General features: G+C 38.0%; 1 protein-coding gene across 1 annotated transcript; it reads left to right on the top strand.

Moving 5' to 3' along the window:
• The first annotated feature begins 1,717 nt into the window (after window positions 1-1,717).
• wfdc1 (WAP four-disulfide core domain 1) lies at window positions 1,718-26,752 on the top strand. Its single transcript, XM_028810127.2, has 7 exons — window positions 1,718-2,216; window positions 12,816-13,011; window positions 13,277-13,360; window positions 13,543-13,683; window positions 15,593-15,643; window positions 16,910-16,978; window positions 22,248-26,752. Exons 1-6 carry the CDS (start codon window positions 2,076-2,078, stop codon window positions 16,963-16,965), a joined length of 669 nt encoding a protein of 222 aa, XP_028665960.1. The 5' UTR covers window positions 1,718-2,075; the 3' UTR covers window positions 16,966-16,978; window positions 22,248-26,752.
• Window positions 26,753-27,124: the final 372 nt, after the last annotated feature.

The raw sequence follows: 27,124 nt of genomic DNA, 5'->3' as shown, positions 1-27,124 counted from the left end.
CCTAAATCTAAATCAAATCAAATCAAATAACCAGTCTGTACAACTGTGGTGAGCAGAAAAGCATCTCAAAATGTCAAGGCAGATGGGCTACAATAGCAGAATACATGTTCAGGTTTAAACTCTTGTCATCCCAGAACAGAAAACAGACTGCAGTGGGCACAGGCTTACCAAAACTGGACAGTTGAAGACTTGAAAAATGTACCCTGGTCTGATGAGTCTTGATTTCTGCTTAGGCACACAGATGCTAGAGTCAGTATTTGGCACCAACAGCATGAAGCCATGAACCAAATCAGCGTTGTGATATTAACTGGAGCTCTTGAATGGTATCTGCATGATGTGCTGCTGCCACATGATTGGCTGATAAGATAATTTCACGGATAAGCAGGTATACAGGTTTTTGTAATAATTTTTTCAGCAAGTGTTTTTCTCCAATTTTCAAAAACCACCTATACCAATACAAATTTATTATGAGTTGAGTAAAATGTAGGAACTGATAAATTAGAACATGACATGAATTAGAACATCTTTGTTGTAATTAGGTGAGATTTTTATTCCAGCCACACATTTACTACACTTTGGTCATAGCAGTTTTAAACATGTATAAATTTAATGATGTATTAAAATGTTTTATTCTCTCTCTAATACATTTTGAACATTACATATACAAAACTGGTTATAGACTGTTAGGCCCTTAAATCAGGGTTGCACAAACCACTGACCTGGGTAAAAAAGTGTAACTTTTCTTTTGTAGGTCTGTTATTGAAAGAAAGAAAGAAAGAAAGAAAGAAAGAAAGAAAGAAAGAAAGAAAGAAAGGCAATGACTTAGAGACATGAGAGGCCTAACTTATAAATACAAGGTTACAATTCCACCAGATGACATTTGGGCAACCTTGAGTCCTGAAACTTGCCTTCTCTCTAAGTTGTTAAAATAAGCCGCTCTTTGAAACATTATTACACTATACACTTAAAGTAGTTTAGGAAGAACTACATAATACAGATGTAGATATACGCAAGCTATGATAATATTTCTTTATATTAATATTTGATTATGCTCGTCTCCTTAAATGTAATATTTCATTTTAAAGTTGTGCGTTGAGTCAATAAACAATTCTGATCTATGCAACAAATTGTAAAATGATGATGACATTGCTCTGGGCTTCCTGCTCTGCATGTAATGACCTGCCAAAAAAGGCTTTGAAGCAATAATGATTGGACTTAGACATTGTGGATAAACCGACAAAAAATGAATGCTTCTAAAGTGTCAAATTCTGTTTTCATTTTTAATCTTATCTTTAATAGCGATGCCTTCCCCACCAACAGAGTTTGATTTCCCAGAAGTGTTATAACCTGTGTTCAAAAAAATATTTTGTCTTCGAAAGCAGTGTGGCAGCCAAAGCGTTAAAACACTTCACTCCCAGCCGGCATTCCTATAATTATCTCTTTTCTACAAGGAAGAACTGTGTAGCCAGCTGCATAATAGCAGCCTTCTTTGACGATAAATGCAACGGAAATATGTGAGACCCTGCATGTGTTTTTTTTTTTTTTCCTGGGTGGGTGAGGGTAGGAGGCACAGGCAATATTCCGACTTACATCCCAAAAGTAAGTCTCTTCACACCTACTCTCTCCAACCAGAGTGAGTCTGTGTTTCCCCTCCCTTCGTCCATCCCACCCTCCCTCCATCAAACCCCCTTAACCCCCCCCCCCCCAACCTCCATCTTTCCCTCCCGCCACCCCTTACTAACAGAACTGTTGCAAAGATTCCTGCTGGCATTTTTGAATGAAGACTGCCAGATGTGAGCTACTGTAGCCGAGGCAGACTCTAAAAATATTGCTCTTTGAAACATGTGCTGCACATGCGGACAGAGTTAATTTGGACAGCAGAATACCTGATCCGGAGGGAGCCAGGATCTAACTGAAACTTTCCGCTTTTTTTCTTTTTAATTCAGCTTTTCTGTTTGAGGTCACCGATGATAAACCAATAAAAGAAGTCCCTGTGCATGGCACTTTTTTTTTTTTTTAACCTGTATGTTCGGAGACTAACTTTTATTTGAAGAAAGAACAGAAAGCAGAAAAGCATGTCTGGGAGCATGCATACAAAATCCTCCTTCAAAGCACTGGCTGCAGCTGTCTGTATACTGGTGCTGTTTCCAGAGGTGCGGACTACAAGAAAATTACAAAAAAGGAGCTTGCTGCAGAAAACTGGAGACAAGTACAATGTGAGTAACTGTTCCTTCCACTTGATCTAATGTGTGTCCTTCCAATCTGAAACTGATTTCAAAGGACTCCCTAAATATTGTGTGCTCTTCTTGAAATGTGCAGATTCTCTATCCAACTCCCTTTCTTGCTCATTTGCAAGCTGAACTGCACAAATGACTACTGCTGATTGCACTCGGTAAGCTATGTGGTAATTTATGCCACACAGGGGCCCCTTGGAGGTAGCTGCACATTTCCTAGAAAGACAACTGAAAACTGAACATCCTGAAAATATTTCTCTCAAAAATTGCTGGAAGTGGGGGTCAAATCTTGATGTGATCCTAAACCCTTCTATTAGGGTATGTAATCCTTGCAACTGTTGGGCTGGAGTCAATGTGTGGGAACGTATTGGTTTGTCTGACGACATATGTGTCAAATGAAAAACTAACAAATTGCAAAGCTAAATATTACAAATATTAAGCCCAGGTTACTACTCCAGCATTGCATTTTAGAAGGAAAATTGTTTTCTTTCATTAAACTAAATTAACTGCATAATGCCATCAAACATGCTTAAATCATTTTAGGCCTGAGACAGGCCACAGCCTGCCCAGGAAGCATTGGGTACAAGGCAGGAATAAGTTTGGGATAGGATGCTACTTTATAGCAGGGCCTCCACGCATACAGCCACCAGGAGTGATATTCAAACTCAGAAAGAACCCTGGATCTGATATTAAAGCACATGTTTGCTTAATTAGTCTCCACCACTGAGTCTGAAGTTGAGCAAATCACTTAACGTTCTTGTCTTTCTACTGTGTACTGTGTCTACTTCTACTGTATATATATATATATATATATATGGAGAGAGAGAGAGTATGGAAATTGAAGCAAATGCACTGTAGCTGTAAAGAGCCTTGTGATGGTGATCAAGTTTTATTTGGGTGTGAATGGCAGTCAGTGACTGAGTAGCACGGGTAGGTGAGGAATGAATATTCTCCACAAGTTTGTCTGAAATCCAGTTTTATCCTACGGTCCAAACATATGCCGTTAGGTTAAAAGGCAAATCAAAAGTAGCCTTGTGTGGTCTGAGATAGTGGGATGGACTGAAATGACCTCTGGGGTCATCTTCTGTCTTATACCACTTTTGCTTAGAAAGTCTCTTGCTATCCTGATTCCGCATTAGATGAAGAGTCTATCTATCAGAATTTTTTTAAAGAATAAATAAAACATCAGAAGCACAAAATACTGTAAACACACTAATAAATAATACTTGTCAAAATATGTACAGTTTTAATAGTTTAATTAGATGAACATATTGGAGAGAATTGCAAGTGGTTGTGATCCTTGAGCACCTCTGGCCTCACGTATAATGCCATACACAGAATTCACACAAAAACATGGTGTGCACACATGGTACACACAAAAATATCCAATTGCATTAAACTGTGTGTACGCCAAGTTCCATGCACTTCCCCTTCATAAATCCCAAAGAACATGAAATTTAATGCACGTACACACACCTACAGCTCCAGCCCGACTACTCCCAGAAATTTGCATATTTAAATATGCAAATCATTATAAACAGTCCCTTCCGTTGAGTGCTTTGTTAAAAGACAATGGAAAAAGCACAAGGAAAAAAGAATTTCAGTGAATGCGAGGTGGAGGCAACAAAAAACATACTATTTGTTGGCTTAAGCAGTGGCATAAGAAACAAAAGGAAGTTATCGAGTGATACAGCATGGTTGAGACACTCAAAAGTTCAAGTTCAAAAAGTCGCACAGTGCCCAAAAATAAAAAAGAAGTGGTCAGGTATCAAACTCGCTGTGAACAGGTGATTTGCAGCAAACTATTCGTCTATTTATTCCATTTCTGACAACATTTTAAAAGCTGACCCATATGCCAAGGATGCGATGATGGTGTTGCTTTGCCTAGCACATCTTCGGGTTCTGGTTGCTCACACAGCTCTGTCTCAGAAACTGCCGGCGACCAGCTGGCTGTGTGTTGACAGATGCTTTTCTGGAGTCACAAAATGCAATTGTGGATGCTTTAAGAGACGTGGCCAATGAAATAAAGAATATAAGGGCTGTACTATGTAATACTGACCACAAATTAAATTAATTGGTTTTAAAATAAATGCTGCATCCGATTACCTGTTTTTACATTCTGCTAATTACATTCAAATGAATTCATAACACTGTCCGATTTAGCTGATCATTTGGCGTTCAGGGTCAGGTTCACCATATCGCATCTTTTCGGGTACGGGCAAGGCACGATTGTGTACCACATTATGCAGCATGCTACATGCTTGCACAATGCAACACACTTTCTGTGGACTATAGAGCAGCCCATTAATAGAGTGGAAATGCTTTCTATTTACATAAGCAAATTAATTATCTGAAGGCACCTTTATAGTGTAGAGTCAGCACCAAGCGCCACAATAGATCGATTCACTGCTCTTTACACAGCTCTTTGAGGTGACTCATCATGCTTAAAAGGACTGCTTGCCTTTTGCAGCAGTAGTTGGAAAAAGCACCTATGACTGTGCAGAGTTGGTGTTTTTATAGGCTGTCCTGCTACAGAAGATGCAATGCCAGTTCATTCTTGTGATGATTTATCCCTGGCTGATGTAACTTGTCCGGCGCCGTTGCAATAGCAATGTGCGAGCAGTTGACTGCTTCAATTACATTTGAAAAATCAGATGTTGTTGCGAATTGCACTTTGGAGTTTCCCAGTTCAACCACAGTGTAAGTAAATCTTATATATCTGTATGACAAGCAAATAATACACATCCTAAACAGCTGGCATGGCTTGACTCAGTGATGTCTGTGAAATAAATGATCGGTCAGGAAGTTCACATTGAAAAGCTCCTGTGGCTAAAAACCCGAGGGTGGACAGAACTTGCAAAGGAACAGGTGCAGAACAATTTCTCAAAGTCTGCCTTTGCAAAGGTGGTGCCAGTTCAGCACACAGTGCTAAGAGGATAGCTCTTGGAAATCAAAATCGACTTAGATGCCAGTCATCATCATTTCTAAATAAGCGTTCTCTTCTAATTTTTCCATTTACGATATATTCTAACAACACTAAAGCAGCTGTGGTAGTTGAAATAGCTTGGCCATTCCATGCACCATTATATTATTACAGAATGATTGCAATCACGTTGATTAAATTTGTAGACAGACAGACAGACAGACAGACAGACAGATAGATAGATAGATAGATAGATAGATAGATAGATAGATAGATAGATAGATAGATAGATAGATAGATAGATAGATAGATAGATAGAACTTTATTTTTTCCTATCCTGGGTATGCAGACACACAAGAACTTCTGAATAGTTATGAACAGAACAGTAAAAGCCAAAATCTCAAACAATCACAATAGAAAAATGAACTGGAGAGGAATAAGGAAGAAAAACAGAATAAAGAATACCTTATAGAATAGGTAAACCTTACATGTTCCATATGAACCAACTACAACCTAGTTCAAAAAAAATTTTTTTTAATCCCAGATCTATCCATAAAAAAAAAACCCTCACAAATTTGCTCACACAATCTCCTGCTCAGAAACAATCCTCTTTTTCCTGTATTTCAATCTTAAGGACCTCTGGTGGAGGGAGTCCTTAGGAATGTCAGCATTTATCCAATCCAAAGGGTAGCAGTGATGATTAAACTAATTCTCCCCTCATTTCTGGTGGCTCCTAGATGTACTACATTCATGTTTTTGGTCGGCTTATTTAAAGAGCTGAGCTTCTGGGCCTATTACAGGACAGCCCTCTCTAAGGACATTTTGTGCATTGTGGCAATATTAACTGATATGACACGACTTTAGACCCTGCTCTGCCCTTTCTTATATACAGTAGTTCCTTTGTGTTATGAGACCAGTCTAATCTATCATTGATGTGGACCCCCTTTTGAAATACCCCACCTCTAAAACCACTCCCTGAATAGTGACAAACATAGAGGCTCTTTCGAGCAGAAAAAGTCAATAATCTGTTCTTTTCTTCTGCTAATGTTAAGCTGCAGACAATTCTTTCTACAACAAGAAAAAAAGATTCTCCGTTGACTCCTATACTCTGTCTCATCCCCTTTATCAATACACCCCATAAGTGCAGAATCATCTGAGAATTTCTTGAAGTGACACAATCTGGTATTTGTAGTCTGAGGTGTACAGAGGGAAGAGAAAAGGAGACGGAACTGCTCATTGTGGTCCACATCAGATCTTGAGTGTCACAAACTGCAGTCTGTCTGACAGACAGTACATTATCACAGACAACATGCATTAATTCATCTGCATATCTCTGAGCTTATCCCTAAACAGGGATGGCAGGATGGTACCGATGGCCCTGGAGAGACCAAAAAACATAATCCTCACAGTGCCACCAGCTTTATCCAGGTGGAAATATGCCTTGTGGAATAGAAAGATAATTGCATCTTCCACTCCAATCTTTGTCTTATAGTCAAACTACAAATGGTCCTATTATGAATTTTTAGGAAGTATTTAGATATAATGGCATCAATAAATTACACATAAGTTGGTTAAGATGGAGTCTCTGCTGTCTCTTATGTTATTTTTTCATTTAATTTAGCAGCCATTGGGTTTTCAGTTTCCTCTCTGCCCTCATAAGTGACACACGGGGTAGACTTCACATGATCAGAAACAAACTTAAAATGTACATGTGAATTTTGTAGGAGCCTCAGAGGGATGACCTCTATAACTCAATTATGCCGTTCAATAGTCACCAGAGAAATCTGAGCAAGTATTTGATTAAGAAAGCCCTCTCCTACTATGTATACACTACAGACCATCTTGAGCTGAATTTGACTTATTTACCCGGCAATATGTGGAAACAGTTTTAATGTTACTCCTTAATGTTTAATATGAGATGGTCAGGCATCAAAATGAATTTTGGTAGAGGCTGATTTAGCATGGTTTGTCTCAAACATAATGGTAGCCATCCCGCTAGTATTTATACACTGGATTTTTCTGAACTGAAGGTTGCACTTGATTTACCTGACACAAAATATCTGGGGATATTTGAGATGGTCTTTTGTCACAATTTTTTTTTATGAATTATCTAAAACACTAAGGCTTGCTTAGGATCATAAAGCACAATCGGATATCATTGTTGCAATTATAGAAATGAAGTGAAACAACAATAAATTAATCACAAGAGATTTATTTGTCATCTACTTGCCCAAACTTCATTTGCTGCAGTTTGTAACAGAGCGCCTGTGTCCTCGCAGCCCGCTCATCGCAGGCGGTTTAGAGTGCGGCATTCCCCTTTGTAACCGAGGCTGAGTCAGAGGTGGGTATCCCGTATGCTAAATAAATGATGTTTACATACTGACGAGTCGGCAACTGGTGTGCTCGACCTCAACATTGCCGTTGACCGCCGGGAACGGGAAGGCTTGCGCGCGCGACCGGCAGGGGTTCGATTTTAAATAGGAAGCTGATCGGGGCGTGTCGCGGCGCGTGGCGTGAACGTGCACGTGCCAGCGTCTACCTGAATAGGTGCGTGGGGTAGACGGGGGTAGCAGTTTGGCTGGATAGTGTGGCCGGTTGTATTTAAGGAGTTGCCGACCAACAGTGGTGGCCAGTGGATCTAAAGGCGAGGTATGGTTAAATAATGCTGAGCTATTGAAGAAGCAGTTGTGTTACTTGACGGCTTTGTAAATATATTTTTTATTGGACGTATATATCATCGAGTGATAATTTTGGTATTGGTATAAATACTTATTTGTTGTTGGGATAGTTTTTCTTTAGAGATTGGTGCAGTTGTTTTTTTCCCTTGTGCATTTTTTTACTTTATTTTTCCCCCTGTTGAGGAGCTTCCTGAGCCACGGATAAAGAAGGAAGGCTGCCTTGATTTTTGGAGTGGGTGTGTGTAGATTTGTATAGAGGACTGTGGAAGTGCACTGGACGTGTTGTAAATACACATTTGCTTTTCTTTCCTTTTTGTTTTTCTTTTGATGGAGTGTCAGTGCTTAAGGACTGTGACACAAAGCCTGTCTGACACTGCTGTGTTTTTTTTGTATAGCACTTTGTGTAAATAAAATCGCACCATTCACCCGTCAGCTTTGCTCTGTCTCTTCTCTCCGCTGATCCTGTTTGGCTCATGATCCATCACATGTCCAGAGTGTAGATTGGGGTCATTTTCCTACTGTACGGCATATTACATGCATGTACAGCACTATCCAGACATATAGGAGACAGCTTTCGATATTGATAGACTCATAATGCATTGGATGGATCAGTCAAGAGATGCCACAGACAAACGGAAAGAGTGAACATTGATGCACACTATTGATCATATTAGTATGTCAAATACCAACTTTTTACGTACTGTTGGAATCACTTAATTACCACTTTATACAACAGTCAGCAAGTATGAGATTCTGTACCTGAAATACACAGCTATTATAATGGATGAGGTTAACCAATGCAATCTAACTTTAAAATGTTGAAGTATTTCAAGCATGTCAATTACCCAAAAAGAGAGGACAAATTTTAGCACAATATTATCTTACAATAAGGGATCAGAATCTTTCTCTGTATGGTTTAGAAATTCAGATCATGTGTGCAGTAGTTACTAAATCTTCCTAGCAGATATAATTATTTTAGATTTAGCTGTAGCTAAGGTGACCTACAAGATCAGAACACATTCAGGCAGGATAATGATTTGCTGAAGGACACACAGTGAAGAACACCAGGCAGAAATTGAGCTGGCAGCCTTATTACAAGTCCAGGGCAATAAAACCTTCATCAAATTGTCTGACTGGATTAAGGACTCCATCTATCTACATCAGGAGCATTCTTGTGCTGCTCTTCAGAATTTCAGTCACAAAATAAGAGATTATTTTAAGGTCGCTAATTTGGATATCATTAAGAAATCAACATTTACAAAACTGCTGAACTTCTTCATATGGAAACCTGCTTTTTTAGCAAAAAAGAAAATCTTCACTGATGACAAATCCTGGAAAAGTAGTATTATCTTAAATAGAATTAGAAAACAGATTGTTACATTTATACCAAATTAAGTAACAATGTCATTTACAGGAAGTGCAGACATGAGCTGGGAAACTAAAGGCAAGAAGTTTGCAAGTTCTGGGAGATACTAGAAAAAAATTAGTCCAGTCATTTCAAAAATAGACCAGTGGTGGTAAATGAAAACGTGTGAAGAAGTAATAATATTTGTAGATTATGAATTTTAATAATACAAATCTGACAGCAAAAACAGTTTAATTTTTTTGTAGTTCACGTCTCTAATAATCTTTAGAGCACATGCTAGAGTCTTTGCAGCATCAGTACTTTCTGTGACATTAGTCCAAATTCAATGAGTGCTGCAGCTCTGGTTAACTTTTATCAATAATCACCAACTATATTTATTGAAGGATTCAAATTTATAGTATATAGCAGTGTTTCTTAAACTATGAGTATATGTAATTGAGTTATGAAATATGGTTTGCAGAAAGGCTTTTGATGGCTTACTACCTGCATGGCTAGAGCAAAGCAACTGCCCCACCAGAACTTTGTTTGCTGGCGATTCTTCAAAGGGGACCCCCCCTTGCCCCCCCCCCCAGATGACATATGGTGACAATTCTCGATGTGTGAAATCCTCCACATGATGTACGGTGGCGATTTGTGAAGGGGAACCACCCTCACCATACACCAGTCCCCCCCCTCTACGGATGATGATCAGCAGTGATCCTGCAAGGGGTGTACCCACTCCCGGACAATGTTTGTCGGTACTTTTCCAAAGGTGAAGAATGATGTTTGAGTGAATGGCATGATGATCTGCCACTGTTCCATGGTGATTAAGGGTTGCAAAGACATGCAACAGGCAAAATTGGGTTGCAAGAAAAAAAGTTTAAAAACCACTGGTATAGAAATATGCCAGTCACAAGGTCATTCAATAAACTGTCTGAAAGAAAGAATGGGGCAGATCTGTCAACTTACATTAAAGGTTTTCAAGACAATGCTAATATTGAACACAAACCAATCAATTCAGAATTTTTACATTTGCCAACCATAGATCAAACAGACAAACACACTAAGACTATTCCTATTTCTTCCACTAATGGCCACTTAATATTGTTATGATCTGGGACTCTCAAAGCATGCATGTCCCAAAGCATTTCCAAAAATGCACACTAGAGAGGGAAATCCTGGCTAGATACAAAAAGGGCCTTTTCACAAAAATGCTATTCACTAACAATGAAGTTTCATGGAGCACAAAGGCAATAGTATGTGCCCAAAACAATAAGGTATTCAAATGCTACCAAAGTCCCAATAAAAACAGAGAATGATATGAAAATCTGAAAAAGTCACAATAAATGTAGGACATCACTGTAACTCATCACTCTCTAGCACCTTCAAATGAACCACCAGGAACTGTGGCAATACCTCATCTTTACAGGGTTGAGGACAGTCCCTGGTGGTAATATGCAGGTAGTCACACCTATTGGAAAACTACTTACAAAAGAGAAGACACATAATAAAGGTTTCTTGTACACAAAGAAACTAAATAGTACTACAAACTAATAAAATACATAAGTAATATCAAACTTCTAATATAATTCACTATATTAACATAAACAAAAGAATCCAACATGAACAAAGGTGACATAAAGCAAAAATTTGAACACCAGCCAGGGGAAGAACCCTGGCTGAAATATAACAAATATAATGTTCAATATTCAGTGGATACTGTTCTAAAACTTCCTGTGCGTTACTGAATTGTTTACATTGAGTGTATTACTTTTCCAACAGTTAGTTAGTACATTGAAATTCAATTGAGCTTCTGGGCATAAGAGCTTATAATGGCACAGGTTGGTTACTTGGTGCTCATAAACGTATACTCTGATGTTTACACATGCCACATACAGTATACACAATAATCAAATGCTCAAAAAATCAAATTTAAAAACAATATAAAGAAGTCCTTTCACTGTGCACTTCTGTCTCTGCCTGCCTTTTGATCTCTTTACTTCCACTATGCCTTGTGGCATGAATCCCGATAGCTTCAACACTTTAGTAATATGGCTCAAGAAACTCTGGATTATGTTGGGCAATGATTTTAATCCATTGATGCATTGTTTGGAGCTCTCCTAGCATCTAAACATTTGACCTGTGTTCTGTCGATTAAATTTCTTCATCTCAAAAGCTCTTAAACCCTTTTTTAAAACAAAAAAAAAAAAAAACTGCCAAGCTAATGTTTGTAAGTCTCTTATCATGATGGCCATACACCGTGCCCAGTCATTTCATATTTGGGTAAACAATCTAATGCATCCCTTAGCTGTACAGATTTATCCACTTTGTCAAGTACTTGTTGCAGTGCCCCTGGTGATGCTACACTAAGGCTGGTATCATAATAGAGATTTTTAATGTTACAACCACTTATTAGAAATCTAGTCCAAGCCCATTCATCCATGGAATTCCTCATTGCCATCTCATTGTACAGATTGAAACAAAAAGATTAAATCAGACAACCTTGCCAGATGTGGAATCTTAGAGAACATTCTTGACTGTAATGGATGCTTGCTTTTTATGTAAAGGCTTATGATGACCCTGATGATCCCATTACTCCCACTCACCTGGCCCAACACCTTCCACAGATTATGATAATTCACAGAGTTGACTTTTTGTAATCAGTAAATGCCTTATAAAGGGGTTGATTGTAGTGTCAAGTCTTTTCCATAATCAAATGAAGACTGAACACTTGATGTCTACGGCAAACATCCTTCTTGAAGCTCACCCATTCTTCATCCTGTTCCTGTTCTGTGACTGGTGCAATATGCTCAAGAACAATTCACAATAATGACTTGCTTACTGACTGACAATCTGTAAAGTCTGTTTTTTTCAAGATTGGCATAAAGACAGAATGGAGTCAGTCTACTGGCCAATTGTCAGGAACCTACCACAGAAATTAGTAAGAAACCTGACTGTAAAATCTCCACCAGCTCTCAGCAGTTCAGAAGGAAGGTTCATTTCTGCTTATAAAGCTCCTGGTGACATTTGAAACAAAATTTTTCAATATTCTAAGATCTAATGGATTTGAACTTTCACAGGAGTCATCCTCAACATTATGATACAATTCAGCTGTGTAGTTATTCAAGCTTCTAAGGATATAATCTAGATTTGACAGTCTTCCATCACAGTCCTTTCCATTTCTCCATTTTGGCTAAAAGCCAGAGTGTAGTTTTCTGATGACGTCATCCCTTTCGTGAGTTGTGCACCAGTCCTACTTCTACACACTGTTGGTCCAACTGCTGTTGCTCTACACTTATCTCTGCACTTCAGTATTAGCATCTCATTATCTTTTTGTGTTCTCTGGTGACTGGTGTTTACTTTTCCCATATTTCCTTACTAGTGCCAATTGTTGAGCTCTGAAATCATTGGAGGTGCAGGATATGTTCTTCATAAGAAATTGGAAGGTGTTATCCTTAATACTTTTCTTAAAATCTCTTAACTGATCTCCCAACTTGTTTTTCCTCCAGCTTCTCATCATAACAAACCTAAAGCCAGTTAGCGTAAGTTAATAATTAAATTAACCACACAGGGTAGACTTGCGTTGTTATTAATATTTTTTTCCTTTCATAAGAATTTTTTAATACTTTCTTTAGGATTATGAGTACCCCAACCAGTCTCCATCAGCTCAGTTTCAAAAGAATGACAGATGCCCTCCACCCCCTCAGATGCTCCCAGAGCAGGCATGTGAAGTGCCCAGCTGCCGATCTGACTCTGAGTGTGAACGGCATAAACGTTGCTGCTACAATGGATGTATTTATGCCTGTTTAGAGTCTGTCCAACCTCCTCCAGGTCAGTAAAACAGATTTATCTAGTGATGGAAATATACTTCCTTATTTCACTAATGGAAAAACTGATTTTTAGTACATACGTAGGTTTAATAGTCCCAGTGGGTTAATTTTAATATTTCCTTCCCATGAACAACTGCTTTTGATGGATACAGTCAAAGCAATCATAACACAGCACATCATTTAGATTTTATTTGAAGTTGTTTGGTAGAGACAGCCATATGCCAATAAATTATATACTGTATTCTACTTTTTTTTCTGTTCCTTAGTACTGGACTGGTTAGTTCAGCCCAAGCCTCGATGGTTAGGAGGAAATGGATGGTTATTGGATGGACCAGAGGAGGTGCTTCAGGGTAAGTTATGTCTGGTTAAAACATGAATGCTTACATGTTGTACAGATACAGTATGTTCTGCAGAAATATTTGAAAGGAATAACTAAATAAGTTCAGGTTAATTCTCCAAGGTTGGCAAAAGTGCAAATCTGAAAAATTCCAATGTCATTAATGACCATAAATCATCCATTTCTTGATTTTAGCGGAAGCTTGCAGTACAACAGAAGATGGAGATGAACCTCTGCACTGCCCAACAGGGTATGAATGCCATATAATTAACCCTGGGAACCCGGCGGCTGGAATCCCCAACAGAGGCCAGTGTATTAAACAACGTGGCAACTCAGGTAAAAGTGAAAATTGATATTAGTTAAAAAAAAAAAACCTAAAATTAGGCTAACTGGCTTATTTAATATATTCTGACTTATTTCTCCAAAATTTCTTCCATTAAACCTTAGACTGTACCCCTTATGAACAAGGCAAAGGCTATAAAAAAATGATTTTAATACTTAATCACCCACTCATGTTCATCAATTTCAGATAAGTTTTGCTTCAGCTATGTGATTTACCTGTGCAGCCTTGGTCCTTTGGGGGATGGGTGGATGAGGGGGCTTATGTACGATGGCATTTTCTGCATAAAAATTTGCAGAATGAGGGTAAATACAACCTTTCTCAAAAGTATTTAATTACATGGATCATTGTTCCATTTGCATCACAGACTGTTTCAAATTCCAGTAGAATGTTAAAAAGGGATCTAAACTCATGGACAAAGTTTTCAATCTGAGATTATCCTCACCTGTAGTCACTAATTCTGACATTCAGCCGAAACAATGAGACTGAGAAATGTGGTTTCTGAAGAAGATTGTTGGGGTCTGGAACAGGATGAAGGGTTTAACAATATCCATGGGCTTCTAAGGAGAAATGCTGCTTCTTGAGATTGAAAGAATCCAATACATAAATCAGATGGTTTGAGCACATAGAAAGGATGCTCTCTGGACACATCCCAACAAGATCAACTGGGAAAAGACTCAGGAGCACATTCAGGACACAGCAGAGGAATTCTGTTTCTCACAGATGGATTAGAAGTGCCTGGATATTACCCAGAAGCACCTGGAGACTGTGTGTAGGCCTTGAATGGCCTAGTATGCCCAACGTGGTATGTTGCTATCACAACTCTCACCAGAACAAATGGCAGTGAAGGCAAAAGCCTGAAAAGGCCACTGGTAGTTATTATTTAAAAGAAAATAGGATATTGCAAGTAACAGAAAAAGTAAAGGACTAAGGGCATTTTGGCATTAACAGTATTTTTTAAAAGTCTAGGAGTCTGTCCATTTGTTTTCAGGAACATTGTTTTCTTCATTTTAATTATCTGACTTGGTAAGACTGAATATCCTTGAATTGTTGCCTATAGGCTACCTGCAGAGCAGCAGCTCATTGCTTCTTTACTGAACAAAAACATGCTTTCATAAAAAATCAGTTTTCTTTAAAAATTAACATAAAACAAGAAGTTTCAGGAGAATACAGGCACTGTTTTCCATAAAACATGAGATAAAGAAATCCTGTTTTCAGATGTAACTATGTATTCATTGCTCCTCACTGAATGGCAAAATATCAAAGAACTGTTGTAAAATAACATGATTGAGTCTTTGTAGTAAGTTATAGCTGGTCAAGAAAAAATAGAAATATATCTGTTCCATTTTGTTTTGATTTATTTTTTGAATGTTATTAATTTTTTTTATATGTAAAACCCTGGCTTTTGAATTAAATTTACAAGGCATCCTCATTTACAATTTTTGTTTGATCAACCTTGGCAAATCCCTTTGAGAGTTTGCTATTAAATGCCAGATGGTATATACAGTATATGTTGACTTTGTTCCCACCAACATGCCAGCAGTTCTAAACAAAAATCACATTCATAAATCATCTGCCGAGGCTTTATGCTCTTTCCACCTCAACGTTTTTCATTTTATCACCACTCACACCATGCTTTATGTACTGTATGTTGCCCAGATGGACTTAGGTATTATAAACTGATGTGACCATCAGTCATCCCAGCCTATAACTGAGCTGAATGGCATGTTGTTCAAGAGCATCCAAAAGGCAAATTGTAAACTCAGTCCTGTTCACCTCACATACTTATGTTTGTTACCAATGGATATGGAGCATTACTGACAGATGAGCAAAATATGCCAAGAAACAATGTACGACTTGTGTTTTTATTTTTTGTAATTTGATTTTTTCTTTATAAATTTACAGATGGCCGTGTTTTACGACACAAGTACTTCAAGGATTATAAAGATTATTTAGGTAAGATATCATTCATAGATTTCAATTACACGATGAAATTCTTAAAACAGGTGGAACACTAGTTAGTGAGTTTGACACAGTGCTTTAACTGAGAAGGCCGGTTTTTAGGGTAAAATTGTGCACACTCTCACTACCTCATAGCAAAGGGTACATTTGTGTTAGATGTCAGTGGAGAAATGTCAGATAAGTGATGTGACCAGTAGGGTGAAAAACAGCAACCCAAACCCCTCCAGACGCCACTACACAATACAATACTGAGTTCAAATACAAGAATTTATTTATTCTTTGCCTCCACTGTTCTTCCAATTTTCTTCCACAATAATACAACATGACAATAAATCTCTTTTCTCCTTCAACACCTCCCATGAAGCTTCATCCACACTCCTCCTGACTTTGACTACTCTTGCAGGAAACTTGGCTTCTTTTATGTTGCACACTGGAAACACATCCAAGTCAGGTGAAAGTCTATTAAATAGGTCACACCAATCCCTTATAGCGCCCACTGGTGGCGTCCAAGAACCCCAACAGGGCTGTCCCATAGGGCTACATTTCCCAATCTGACCTGTATATATTCGTATGGGTGACCGACGAGTGGGATTCTGCCATCTGTTGTACACCTGGAGAATATAACTTTGGTCAACAGATGCCTCTTGTCCTTCTGTTGTGACTTCTTTTTCTGGCCAGAAGCCAACATCAATGCCAGCCAGGATGCCCATCCATCCCCCATGACAATCACAGTGACAATCCTTCTCGAGTTAAGGCGAATGTGTTGGTACATTCTGACATTATTATTGCTATAGAAACTCCCCATGTAACAGAGAAGTTGTTGTTTATAACAGTAGCAAAACTGATGAATTATAACTACAATGTTAACCCAAATCTTTGGGATGTGGGAAGAAAATTGGGGGACTTAAAGAAAACCTTACCCAAGAAAGGAAACCATACAAGCTCCATAACGATAATGACCACACTGGGGTTCAAACCGAGTGTCCTGAAGCTGTGAACTGGCGGCATCTACTTTTACACATAGAAATTTTAACATTTGGATACAAAAGTAGAATAATTTGCTACACTAATATGCATCATTGTTTTAATAGTGCACTTCCTGGCTATAATATAGAATTTATAATATTTGGACGAATACTGCTATAATGTAGTGCTCTGTAATAAGTATGATAACAACCAAGTGGGTTAAGGCTTTCATTTTAAATTGAAAAATGGTTTCAATTTATAAACCATCTGGCCTTTCTTTTCGTTATTGTATAGGAATCAATGCTAACAGTGCAGTGGGATACGAGAAGCATCATAAAAACCTGGGCTGAACACAACTTTGAGGTGGGTGTGAAAGACTCATTATTTAAATATCAGTCAGTCGATATTTATTTATTTTAACATATTTAATAGGGAGTATTGTTATAAAGTTCTTTAAAAGCAAGTAACCATACTTGTTGTTACAGTTCTTAGCTATGACTAAATGTCTAAGCCTGTACAAGTTAGAGACAATGTCCTACATGTATACCAAGGGCTTTCAAATTCTGTTTCTGACCTCAGTGCATTTATCTTTTAATAGAACAGTTAATAGTTATTTTTGTAAGCTACTTTATATCTCTCTATTATATAAAAAAATCCTGGGACGAGAAGAGACTTTTTAGCCTGGGACAAGACGTGACTTTTTCAGAGAGATACTTTCAAGTCCTGCAAGACAAGACTTTGTGCCAAGAGATTTAACCACACCTGGGGCCGGAAATAAAAGAAAAGAGTAGATGACAAAGTAGAACATCGTAAAGAGGTTCAAAAATGTTGGCGCAATACACATGCAGAGCAGGTTAGAGATAATGAAAATACTAAAATTCGAAAGTCTCAAAAAAATGATAGTAAAGATCGCATTAGCACGAACAAATGGAAATTATTACTCGGTGAAATAACAGAACAGCGAAAGGAGATTGATTATATTGTTCATATTTAAACTTTAAGTTGGAGACTTGGAGATCGTCGAATTCGTGTTGCCATGATAGAAAAGTAGTGTTTCTTTCCAATGAAGAGGTGTATCCGCGAGAATTAAAAGGTTTGTCGTTTGGTGAAAGTGAAACCCACATACACGAGAGGCAGAGATGCGAAGTGGCTGGTGTGTAGCGCAGGCCAGGGCGCAAAGCCCCCTAGTAATTAATAAATAATTCTACTGATGCCGACAAGCTTTTTTCTACCCTAAAAAAACTTAGAATAAGGCAGGTTTGAGAATCCTAACACATAACGAGAGGCTGAGAACATCAGGGAGGTTTTCACATGTTGAGGAAACCTCTAAGACCTGAAAGCCTTATAATGATCATCATATTCTAGTAGAGAAGCACTCCGGACCTTTTTATACCTTATTTAATGATTTACTTTCACATTAGACTCCAAAACCTGGTACGTGGACAAAGGCAATCATTGAGCTAATTTATTTTTGAAATATACTTTTGAGCCATTCTATTGGTTCCATTCTGACAGCACGATTGTTGATTACCATTGTTAAGATTGTCCCAGAGTAGGTGTGTCCTCAGAGGTCATTGACTGTTAATCACAACACAATGAGATAAAAGGTGATTTGTAATATGCTTCCCCATCTGACTTCATGGATTCCAAAACCCTTGAAACGTTTACTTTCTTTGTTTTGTTTCTCTGGTTTTTGAACTCTCTTCATTCCTTCTGACCTCAATTTTTGTCTCGTCTTTATTGGCTTATGTTATTAATTATTGTTCTTTTGGTTGTGATCCTTGCCCCAGTTTTTGGACTACATGTTTGCCTTCAATTTTCCCTCTGCATTTTTGTTCCTGCTGGGTATAATATAATGAAAAATATTTTTTTAATTTACTGTAAAGCTTGTTCTTTAGCCATTTTGTGCATGTTTTGAACTGGATACACAGCTATACGTAATACTTGAAAGTTGTACCCTGCACGTAATTTTGTTAAAACTGCATAAGGATAAATGCCAACAGGATCCCTAAAAACCGATTTGTATGTACATTTGAATTTACAAACTGAATTAAACAAAGGGAAGTAAGTAAATCTTAGCTAAAATCTCATGCAGCCAGAGCTCACAATGTCTTTCTGATTTGTTTCCTGTTCTTTTGATTGGCCCCAATTTATCTCAGAAGGATACACCCTGAGTTAAATGTAGACAATTTACTAATGTGCGTGCTATGTACTACAGCTGAGCATACCCAGTCCTACTGTGGAAACTGCCAACATACTTGAAATTCTTTTCAACAATTAAAAAAAAAGTGAAAAGAATTGAGTCAAGGGTTCTTCTAATTATAACAGACACATATTTAATCTAATTATAATTGACAGATGTTTGCCTTGAGGAGTTATGATGTTAACTGTAACTTTAATCAAATACATAAAATGGCAATATAATACAGTATGATTTGCAATATTTAAATTAAAAACATAAAAACGTGCAATATTATCATATTGTGACAGGATTATTTCATATTGTGGCGTACCTCATAGTTTCCTTCTCTAGCAGGCAGTATTAATAATGTTTTTGTGTCAGCTGAACTGAGCAAATTGACACCAATCAGTACCAAAATAGAGAATGGAAAACACTAAACAAACCTACCTTTCTTCATTGTAAGAACTGACTGTAAAAGGTACTGGAACTGTTTAGAGAAGATGTTTGACAAATTGAATACACTTCTATTGTTTGTGAACTTCATTTTCAAGTAGCTTACAAAAACCTCTTTTAAACTGGCATTGCAACTGAGGCTGCAGCTCCACATACTTTGAAATCACAGATTAAAATTACAGTCTTTCTACTTACCAACGTGGATCAATCAGTTATAGCATTCAAAATTCATTGAGAGTGTCTGAAATGATAACACAATACATGAGCCAATCAGTGTAATACTTTAACTCTCAGCAAGAACCCAACAAGAACATAACAAGAACCTGTCTTACCAGTCATCAGGTAGTTTTCTGTCCAATTAATTATACAATAGATTTTAATGAAATTTGTAACAAATGATTTCTCAAAAATAGTGACAAAGGTCAGTGAGTGTTGATTTACCCAGCCATTCACCTCAATTTTAAATGTGCTTACCCAGGTCAAGGTTGTAGAGAGCTTGTGTCTATCCGTGCAGCACTGATCACAAGGTGAACACCAACCCTGGTGTCAATCCATGCCATGGCACAATCATGTCAACACCTACCCATAGTCAATTAACATAAATGAATGCTTATTACATGCATTCTTTCAACTTATATGTCTCTTCAAGCTTGTAGAGAGTAATAGATGACTCCTTGAGTAAAATGAGTTCCTGCTATGGTACAGCTTTCATGAGCTTTTACTGTATTGCTGGGATGAAACTCAAGGAAAGGTATAGCTTTAATACATAAATATTCTCAAGTGTAAGACACTGATTCCAGTCTATTTCTTTGTGATATTTTAAATATAGCACATGCAAGGTACATATACAGTACATATACATTGAATATACCATTATTTTCTTCCCAATAAACAGTCCCATTCAGTTCTCAGTTCTTAAAACTATTTCTGCCAATCACTCAGTGCAATATCAAAGACAGGAAACTTTTACAGCTCACCAGTTCTCTCTATCCTGGGAACAATTCCTCATCCCAACGAGCTCCCACATCTTCAAGTGCAGTAATCCCACACTGTCTGATGTTGACAGATATAGCCATTCCCAACATAGATGATGGTTTAATGGGGTCCACAGTGTTTTCTTTTTCTTGCTTTTTATATCCAGGCCAATCTCTTATTTTTTTCCTCTCTCACCTTGTGTTGTCTACATTTTTGTTTTTTAAAGCTGGCGCAAATCCCCATCATTTTTGGCAATAAAATGGTGGCCTCACCATTTTCAAGGGTCTGGTTTTCCCAAGGAGAAAAACCTGCCTAAACATCTTATATCTTAGGCTAATGATTTTTTAACAGGAATCACTGGAAAATACAGACAAATTAGTACATGTAGTTCATTGCAACAGTATACTGTGAAACCATAAATAAAGTGAAACCATTTAAAATTAATCAGCATCTAAAACTGCCTCTTCCATTCTTTAGCTAGAAAAATTCTAGTAGAAAAAACTAAGCTTTTCTTGTCTGGTGAAGAATAAAGAACTTCATTACTCTTGGCCGGCAAATCCAAATATTTACATGATTTAATATATGCTTGTTTTTGATGACTTGACTGATTGTAAAAAAAAAACAAGCCATCTAATTCAATGGAATCAATTATAGGCAGAAACTGACCTTTGGGAAGGAATGAATCAGTCACTAATTGCCTGCCAAAACGACATTGACATACATGCCTGTATGTCCACCAACCTTCTGTATACAAACAAATAGGAACGGCAACTTTTAAACTTTTTAACTTACCCCAAAAAAAAAACGTAATAACTTCTCACTTAGACCTTGGCTCTTGCAAACTACTTCCCACCTCCATTACCATACGTGGAGTGATTTTTGACACAAACTTAAATTCATACCAATGGAACTGCAAGGCATGTTGTTTTTTCAACTTACAGGACAGGGTCAGAACATATATATCGCGATGCAGAAATGCTCTGTCATGTCTTCATCACATATTCATTGCAATTCTCTTTTTAATGGTCCCCCAGCTTGCAGAATCAATCAACTATAATAAAGTTCTGACAAGGAACAAATGCAGTAAGTACTGTAAGAATTTAAAGAGATTTAACTCTCTTGCATTTTGTCATTGTATTCTTATTACATTATTCTGAAACAGGTTAGATAGATAGATAGATAGGTTGTTCCTCTAGTCCCAGGGTGTGTCTACAGGTGGCCTGAGTGTGGGCATTACCCACCCAAAAAGGTCAACTGCACACCCAATGAAACAAATATCAATCAAGTTTCCGCTGCTTTTGGCATTTAGTTGCCCTGCAAATGTCTACCCCAGGATGACATACTAATAATGACACTGATGCACCCCAATGTTCAGTTTCTTCTTTACTTATGCATGTATACTTCATTTTTTTTATCGGATCATGTAATTGAAAGCTGTTTTTTTAATTTTAGAAGTTTCTTGATTAAACAAGTATCCGGATGAGATATTGGGACAGCTTAGCTGTTAGCTAAATAGACGAGCTTGATGGACTGAATGGTCTCCCCTCACTTGTCAAATTTCTTATGTATTATGTACTTGGAAGTTGATCCTTGATGGTTTGTTTTGTAAAGCATCTTGCATTGGTGTATCCTGCAAATTATTCTAGACAAAATAAAGATTCATTAAACAACTTGTTATGTACTCTGTATTTTTAGATATCACTACCCAAACCTGTCTAGGATAAGCCATCTCTGAAATTAAGGATATTATTAAAATAATAAAGGGCAAGTATATTCATGCCAGCACACAACCTTGAATTGCTTTACGTGGATTTGAGGATGTTATATGAGCATATCTGCAGTGGGTTGGCACCCTGCCCGGGATTGTTTCCTGCCTTGTGCCCTGTGTTGGCTGGGATTGGCTCCAGCTGACCCCCGTGACCCTGTGTTCGGATTCAGCGGGTTAGAAAATGGATGGATGGATATGAGCATATTTATACATTACTGAATTAATTAAGGTGTAATCAATTGTTGTCTTTTCAGCTATGCCAGAAAGAAAAATGCCAAGCCAAGTGAGCAGCCATTACCTTCACTCATAACAGAATCGATGATGAAATGGACCACTAAGCAGTGAAACCGAGAGGGGAACAGAGCTTGAAATCATTGTGTGTGTGTGTTTGTTTATTGTTTGTTTAAAATACAATGACAAGAATCACTGTATGTAAGCTGAAACCAGCACTTGCATTTTCAGTTTTAATTCAAGTTATGTTTAAACTCTAGACCCATGCATTAAGACAGATCACTAGCTTAAGACAGAATTTATGATTCTGTGCTTAGCCATACGTCCTGCACCTGAATGAAGGTGCGAGATACTGTGTGTACAAACAGAACACTGTGAGTTAAACGGTTTAATTCAATTTATTCTTACATAGGAATCTTTGTGCACAAAAAAAAAAAAACACAAATACTATGCAACTAACTACACTTCAATTAAAGCAATAAAAAGCCAGCAGACTTTTTCCACAATAAAGTAGAACAACAACAGGACCCCACTGTTTATGTTAATGTATATTTTAAAATAAACTAATAATACGATTACTTCACACTGAAACACAGGCAGGTGGCACAGTGGCTAGGGTTGCTGCCATACAGTTCCACAGTCCTAGGTTCACATCACAGTGTGGCAGCACCTAGAGGAGGTTTTGTATTCTCCTTGTGTACTATGATTTTCCTCCTACATACCGAAGACATACGTGTTAGATTATATGGATACCAGTGGCGGACCGTGCATTTCACACCTAGGCCTTCAGTAGTGCTCCGTCTGAATCAACCCGCCCCTCAAAAACTAATTTATGGTTATAAAAACCATCTTAACATGCAGAAATACAGTATAAAGAGCCATTGCATCGCAGATAGATAACTCCTGTAGCCATAATAAATGCCTTTATTGAATAGACAAACCAGGGGTGAACAAGTTCCTTTCTACTGCAGCTACAGCCGTGACACACGTAAAAAACATCAATAGTAACTCATAAACTTGCAATATTATTTAGGAAAATCGCAACATTTTACTCACCAAAACTTTGGATTATTGGTAAACAAAATCCATCCTCCTCTCTTTCCTCAAAAACAGTTCAATTACTCTGTCGTACAGTTTATCAGTGCGCTTCAGTTCCACCACGAAGTCCCTTTCTATTGCCATTGAAGCTAATCCTGAAAGTCAAACCTGCCCTGTCGTATTTCTGGCATAAGTTTTAATTCGCTTTTGGGCTGAAAATGTCCGCTCAGCAGAAGCAGTGGACACGGGAATGGTCACCGCCAAACATACCAATGTATACAGCTGCCCCATGCTCTCATTCAGATTTTTCTATTACACCATCCTATCCAATCAACGGGTCTGAATATGGTGACGTTGCCGTACGCCTGCTAGAGGGCCCTAGTGACACCAACTCAAAATCTGATTGGTTGAAGCAACAGTTTAATCGACATTTATTTTGTGTTAGAGGGCCTTCAGAACGGATTGTGAAGGCCTCCGGGCAGACTTCTTTGACTTTGACCCTGCCTGGCAACAAATGATGGCCAAAATGTGATTGGTTAAATGCTTTAATACGAAAATACATGTCTGGAAGCAGCACAACCATCGGAAAAGCTATGAAAGGAAGCGGACAGACTATTTGGAATTATTTAATATGTATTCATGGACAAAATATAATTAACATCAGTTTGCGATTCAGATATTTTTTTAGGCCAGCAGAGAAGGCCTTGCAGGCCCTGATGGCCCACCACTGATGGACACTCTAGGAGTGAATGTGGACATGCATGCATGCGGCCCTGTACAGATCTGATTATCATCTTGAACCCAATGCCAAGATTAGCTCCATCTTCCAAAAGACACTGAACCAAATAAGCAGGATAGAAATGGATGGAGTTTCTTTGGAGGAAATGTCATACCATCTTAACTAAAGCATACCAGTATGTTAATTTCATCCAAACATCCCTTAACGCTCCAAATAGAAGATTAAAACATGTTACATTATTTCCCATAAATCATGTCATTCCCATAAGTCAAAATGTTGCTGTAATTAACTTCAGTTTCTGGGAGATGTCCATGACTGTTGTTGGTTCAAAAAGCGAGACTAATTAGATTACTACCCCTCTTTAAATACAGCGCTTCCTGGTGACTGGTTTTCTGCGCCAGCACTTTAGTGTCATTGCTAGCATTAGAGCGTCACAGCTAAAGAGACTTGGATTCTGTTCCTATTTTGACACTGCTTGTGTGGAGTTTCCATGCTTTCTTCCCTCCACATTCCAAAGACAAGAGAGTTTGTTTATTTGGTGACTTGAAATTATTATCAGTAATTGGAGGGCACATACAGGAGTATAAATGTTGTCCCATCCAGCCAGGATAGGCTTCTGCATTCTATGATCCTGCCTTAGAAAATGTGGGGTTAAAAATGAATGGCTTGTGATATATGTACATAAAAGCTATGCCTGTTTAATCGACTCACTGAATGACACTTTTTATTTTTAATACTATGTATGGCCCTCAAATGGCCCAGTGCCTCTGGGGTAGAATCACACATTTCTTAACAAAACTCAGTGAGGTTCAAAATGTATGTGTGTGTATGCAGCGTACTGTGCTTAATTCAGTTAACACAAAGACAACTAATCATTGTCCCAAATTTTAATGCCCTTTGATCAGTCCTACACTAGCTTTTATATACAGTATGTCAGAAAACAAACAAAATTGCAAGCCATACATACAGACTTTCTAAAACCAAGGCTGATGTAAAATTAATAATTATTAACTATTGGAGTTGACATCATGGATTTGGCAAGTTTGTTGGATGAATGATTTTTTTTGAACATTAGAACAATCTGGAGAAGAACAGCCATTCAGCCCAACAAAGCTCACCAGTCCTATTCATTAAATTCTTCCAAAATAACATTAGCTCTAGTTTTGAAAGTCCCTAAAGTCCTATGGCCTGCCACACTACTTGGTAGTTTATTCCATGTGTCTATGGTTATTTGTGTAAAGAAAAACTTCCTAATGTTTGTGCGAAATTTACCCTTAACAAGTTTCCAGCAGTGTCCCTGTATTCTTGATAAACTCATAACAGTCTCAATCCACTGGACTAATTCCCTTCATAATTTTAAACACTTCAGTCATGTCACCTCTTAATCTTCTTTTGCTTAAACTGAAAAGGCTCAGCTCTTTTAATCTTTTCTCAAAATTCATCCCCTGTTGCCCTGGAGTCAGTCTAGTTGCTCTTCTCTGGAGTTTTTCTAGCACCACTATGTCCTTTTTGTAGCCTGGAGGCCAAAACCATAAATAGTACACCAAAAGAGGTCCAAGCAGTGCATTACAAAGCTTGAGCATAACCTCCTTGAACTTGTACTCTACACATTGTGCTATATAACCTAACATTCTGTTAGCCTTCTTAATGGCTTCTTGAGATATCATTAGTTCATCTTGTTCCTGTAAGCTCAGATCTTCACCCCCTTTAAACAGAATTGCATGCAATGTCCAAGAGTGAGGACAAGGGCCTTGTCGTGAACAGGGATGGGCGGGTGGTCAACTGAGCATGCTGCTCTTACAGGTCTCAAAGTAACCAAAGATTACTGAGGCTATGGTGTTCAGTTCTTTTACGCAATCTCTCTCTTAATGGCTGCCACTACCTGACAGAAGTATGGGTGGTGATATTGGCAGCAAGCAATATCTTGCAAAATAACACAATTATTATTGTGAGATAATGCAATACTCTTACAAAATAACGCAATACAAATTTTTTGTGAGTGGCAGCTGGGACATAAAAGTGGCATGTTTTATTTGAATAATGTATTTCAAGCACAAAGATGCATTTGGGGCATAAGCAAAGATACAAGGATGATGCTGAATTTTATTGTTTCAGAAAGTTGCACTATGTCGAGTTTCCCCACGTGCGCCATGTCTTTAGCCTTGCTGCTGGCACTAGTGGCGTATGGCTCTACCTGGGGAAAGTGTGTTTAACAATTTTCAAAAAGACTAACCTAAGGAAGGCAAGTTGTGTGAGGCTGACGAGCAAAGATGTGCTTAACATCAGCTCATCATAAATGTGGAAGCCATAACATTTTGCAAGCTTTAATTCAGTTTTCTGTTGTATGCATGGATATGGCAACCCAAGAAATTCTCAGTTACAATCCTGACCTGACCGTTCAGGAGGGTGGGCAAGTGATGTCAGCAGTGGAATGGCTGCCAGTCTTCTGTTCTGCAAAGGGAGGAAGAGAGAAGGCATTAAGACCACAGTGCCAACTCCTGGTTTGTCAGGTAATTACCCTCACCAGAACCCTTAAGCTGTCCCGAGTGCGCACGCACGTGACCACTGCAATTAGGTAAAATTTGAACCTTTACATAATAACCAATATATGGAGACACTGAGGTGCTAGTGTTTTCAACTTCTGAACATGTCCCTTTTTATTTTCTAATTGTTTTGACACAGCTTTACACAACATTTGTTTCAAACTGCTTCCTTAATATCCAAAATAAAATAAAATGTGCTTGACATTCACTTGTCTATTTCCTCATTGCGTATTAAATTGTTCAATGTAACACAAAAATTGTCTTTGGTTTTATATACAATAGACAGACAAAAAAACAGGTTTTTGCAAAAAATATTTTAAAAACAATTGCAATAATAAAGGACTTTTTGTATTACAATAAACTAGGACGTTACCAAAGTCATAAACCTTTTTATAATACACATGAAAATTTCAATCAGATTGACCATTACTGGAGTCTAAATTCATAAATACAAATTTATGTCATCCATCCATCCATCCTCTCCTTTAACCGCCACCTTATTGTGGTGGAGGGGTTTGCGTGTCCCAATGATCCTAGGAGCTCTGTTGTCCGGGGCTTTATGCCCCTGGTAGGGCCACCC

This window comes from Erpetoichthys calabaricus, chromosome 9 (assembly GCF_900747795.2).
Source record: "Erpetoichthys calabaricus chromosome 9, fErpCal1.3, whole genome shotgun sequence".
In the NCBI taxonomy this organism is placed as follows: Eukaryota; Metazoa; Chordata; class Cladistia; order Polypteriformes; family Polypteridae; genus Erpetoichthys; species Erpetoichthys calabaricus.
This window is presented reverse-complemented; position numbering and strand designations above follow the sequence as displayed.